The sequence below is a fragment of the Dichomitus squalens genome (assembly GCF_000275845.1).
Source record: "Dichomitus squalens LYAD-421 SS1 unplaced genomic scaffold DICSQscaffold_215, whole genome shotgun sequence".
Taxonomy (NCBI): domain Eukaryota; kingdom Fungi; phylum Basidiomycota; class Agaricomycetes; order Polyporales; family Polyporaceae; genus Dichomitus; species Dichomitus squalens.
This window is the reverse complement of record NW_006767097.1, coordinates 1-3,461: the sequence shown is the minus strand read 5'-3', so window position 1 is coordinate 3,461 and position 3,461 is coordinate 1. Positions and strand designations below refer to the sequence as shown.

General features: G+C 54.6%; 1 protein-coding gene across 1 annotated transcript; it reads left to right on the top strand.

Annotated features, from left to right (window-relative positions):
- Nucleotides 1-732: 732 nt before the first annotated feature.
- On the top strand, nucleotides 733-2,552 carry DICSQDRAFT_73804 (uncharacterized protein; the record flags this gene model as incomplete). Its single annotated transcript, XM_007371724.1, has 3 exons — nucleotides 733-1,307; nucleotides 1,377-2,336; nucleotides 2,393-2,552. The coding sequence occupies 3 exons, from the start codon at nucleotides 733-735 to the stop codon at nucleotides 2,550-2,552; spliced, it is 1,695 nt and encodes a 564-aa protein (XP_007371786.1).
- Nucleotides 2,553-3,461: the final 909 nt, after the last annotated feature.

The following is a 3,461-nucleotide window of genomic DNA, read 5'->3' as shown; positions in this document are numbered from 1 at the left end:
ACATTACGTTACCCTGACCCAGACCCCGACCCTTGTCGCGCCCCCTTCCCTTTTTGGTTATATTGCCCGACCCTGACCTAGACTCAGGACCCTGTCCCGCCTTTATCCCCTTTCGGTTATATCATAGGACCCTGACCTAGGTCTTGTACTATACGGGGCCCAGCCTCGACCAGACGCGTTCCTTTGCAGTCTCCTCATACCTCCCCACTTTGGTCGGTTACCTTTCCCTTCCTAATACGGTCGGTACCTTCTAGTATATAAGGAGGCCTGTAGTCGGTAGAGGCTCCCCACTTCTGTTCTCCTCTTTGTTACCTCCTGTATCCCTATATCCCTCAATCTAGGGACTTGTGCGATACTCTCTCCCCCGTGTGCTACACCGCGTACTTGGATAAGTCCGCGTGATAAGTCTGGATAGACTTGTGTTAGTACTTCAGCGTAACAGATTCTGAATCTGAAGACAGTCAGTCAACGCACTCCCTCTTGGACACGCCAGACATGGCCTACACGCAGCCAACTCCCGCAGACACCTCCGACGTAACCCGCACCCATGACGGCCGAGACAGTAGTCTCAACAACAAGCCTCGCTATCAGCCCCCACCTACTCAGGCCAATGCCCAAGCAGCATACAACGACCTTACCGTGCTGCTTCAGCCCCGAGATAGCTCCAGAAAGCGCCGCATTCCCTTCAAGAGTGGTGACATCTTGCAAGAACGAATGTTCGCAATGAAGTCCATGCTCTGGGGATATGTGAATGGTGCTGGGTGGCGTCAGGCATCATACATGGCTGCACAGATGGAGGGGAAGGGGCTCACAGGCAAGGGCGACTATCGGGCTCGGAAACTCCGTCAATGGTGCCATGCGTTCATTGCCGATCGACACGATCTCCCCGTGAACTTCAAGGCGACCTGGAACTCATCTGCTCTGGAAAACGAGGAGTTAGAAGGTGCACTTTCTGACCATCTTCAGCGCATCGGAAAGCACGTACGTGCCTTGGACATCGTGGAGTATCTCGCCGACCCTGCTGTTCAGCAGCGCTTTGGCCTTACGGAAACCCTTTCCCTGTCGACGGCTCATGGCTGGATGCTCCGGCTTGGCTATCGCTGGGGGAGGGTGGCAAATGGACAGTACATCGATGGACACGAACGAGAGGATGTTGTACATTACCGTCAGAATGTGTACCTCCCCACCCTCAATGCCCTCCGTCCACAGCTGCGACAGTACGATGCCCATGGAAACGAGGTCACGAACCCGATGCAATCGCTGCCTGAAGACTCCGCTGCTACAGCTTCCACCGGTCCTCCATCTCCGTCCGATGCCACTCAATCATCTTGCTCCATCGCTGCTGCTGCTGCTGCTGCTGCTGTTGCTGCTCCGAGTGCACACTCTGCCCGGCTATGCTTCTACGATGAGTCGATCTTCTATGCAAATGACCGCCGCACGATTCGCTGGAAGAATGTGAGGGAGAAGTCGGTACCGCAGGCCAAGGGAGAGGGGGTCTCGATGATGATCTCAGACTTCTTCACGGCGGAGGATGGCTGGCTGCAATCCCGTGACGGTGAGACGCACGCATGCATTGTCATCCGTCCTGGCGCTAGACGTGACGGCTACTTTACCTCGGACAATGTCCTCATGCAGTTCAAGCACGCAGCCCGCATCGCACGCGAGAACTGGCCTGATGAAGATATCTACTTCATTGTCGACAATGCCCCTACCCATACCAAACGCGCCCCTGATGCTCTCTCTGCTCGGAAGATGACCAAGGGCCCATCACGCAACTTCGGTGTCGATATCCCCCTCCTGGACAAGAATGGCAACCCTGTCATTGGTGGTCCCAAGAACAGACCAATGAAGACAAAAATCCCCATGGCCAATGCGACATTTCCTGACGGCACTCCACAACCTCTGTATTACCCCAACGACCACCAGGATCCTGAGCTTCGCGGCGCCTTCAAAGGCATTGTACGTCTCTTAGATGAACGTGGCATCTCTGGCTCGAACCAACTCCCTCTCGAGTGCCCGCACTTTCGCTGCCCTTCACCCCCTTCGGATGTCCTTCCAGTCGACCATTACCTCCAGAACCCATGCTGCTGCCGCCGGCTCCTTTACGAACAGCCTGACTTCCGCAGTGTCAAGAGCTTGCTCAAGCTCGAAATGGAGGCTTGCGGCGTCCATGTCCTTTTCCTCCCGAAATTTCACTGCGAGCTCAACCCGATTGAACAGTGCTGGGGCTATGCGAAGAATATCTACAGACGCTTTCCAGACTCAACAAAGGAGGCCGACCTCGAGAAGAACATGCTTGCTGCTGTCCATGCTGTACCTCTTGCTTGCATGCGCCGGTGAGTCCCTACTTCCTTTCCCCTGCTCGGAACTGAACTTGATATGTCTATCTAAGGTTCTCTACTCGAGCACTCCGCTTTGCGGACGCGTACACGAAGGGTCTCAACGGCAAGCAGGCAGCGTGGGCAAGCAGGAAATACAAGAGCCATCGGGTGATTCCCGAGACCATTTTTGAGGAGCTCACGAAGGCGGGTATCTTAGATGAGTCGTTCTAAACCCTTTCACTCCTTTATAATGCTATTCCGTACTCCATGCTCGTATCGTACCCCCAACTATTGAGCAAATCACTCCTTCTGTCGCCGGATTGATGCACCTGCAGGTGAGTCCAAAGACGTGCTTAGAATGCGGACACGACACAGTCCCTCGTCGTCGATCATAGGGGCGATGTCAGCAAATGCGCAGACGCAACCAATGGATGGTCTCAGTCAATTCGACGGAGGGTACAAAGTTGTTAATGAACAGCCCCGTCGGGATGGAGGACACGAATATCCTACTCAAGATTGACAGAACGGATACCCCACTTGCGTCTTCCGACTCCAAGCCTGACAGTGTCCTCTTCTCGTGCTACTACGACTCCGTCTCAACTGCGCCTGGCGCTGCGGATGATGGTGTGGGTGTTGCGACGCTGCTCGAAATCGCACCATACGGTGAGCACTGTCACGGACGTTGGACAGACGCCCCTTTTTGCCGCCCATTCCCCTCCCTTTGACGCCCACCTTCCATTCGCGGACCATTTCCTTTTCTAGCCCATCCCAATTTGGACACTGTAGATACGTTCCCACAGCCGCATGCTACGTTCCCGTGATCGCCATGCCCTTGCCTTTCTTTCTCGCCCTTTGTTCTCTCTTTGTCATCTTCACTGCCTCGCTCTCGCGCCTTGTCCTTGGTTGCTAAGCAGCCCCTCTAGTATATAAGGACCCCCTTAGGCGCTCTCTAGTCCCCATCTCGACCTCTTGGTCATTGGGACTAGGTGAGTGACCATAGTGTTGTATCTCTCTTCGAGTGCTAATGTATAACTTGGTCATTGGGACTAGTCTGTCGCTGTCTGCGTGAAGACTAGCTTTTGTAGGTCTCGTGCCTTCATGCCGGCCTCCGCTCTGCCCCGTCGAGTTTCTTGTCATGTT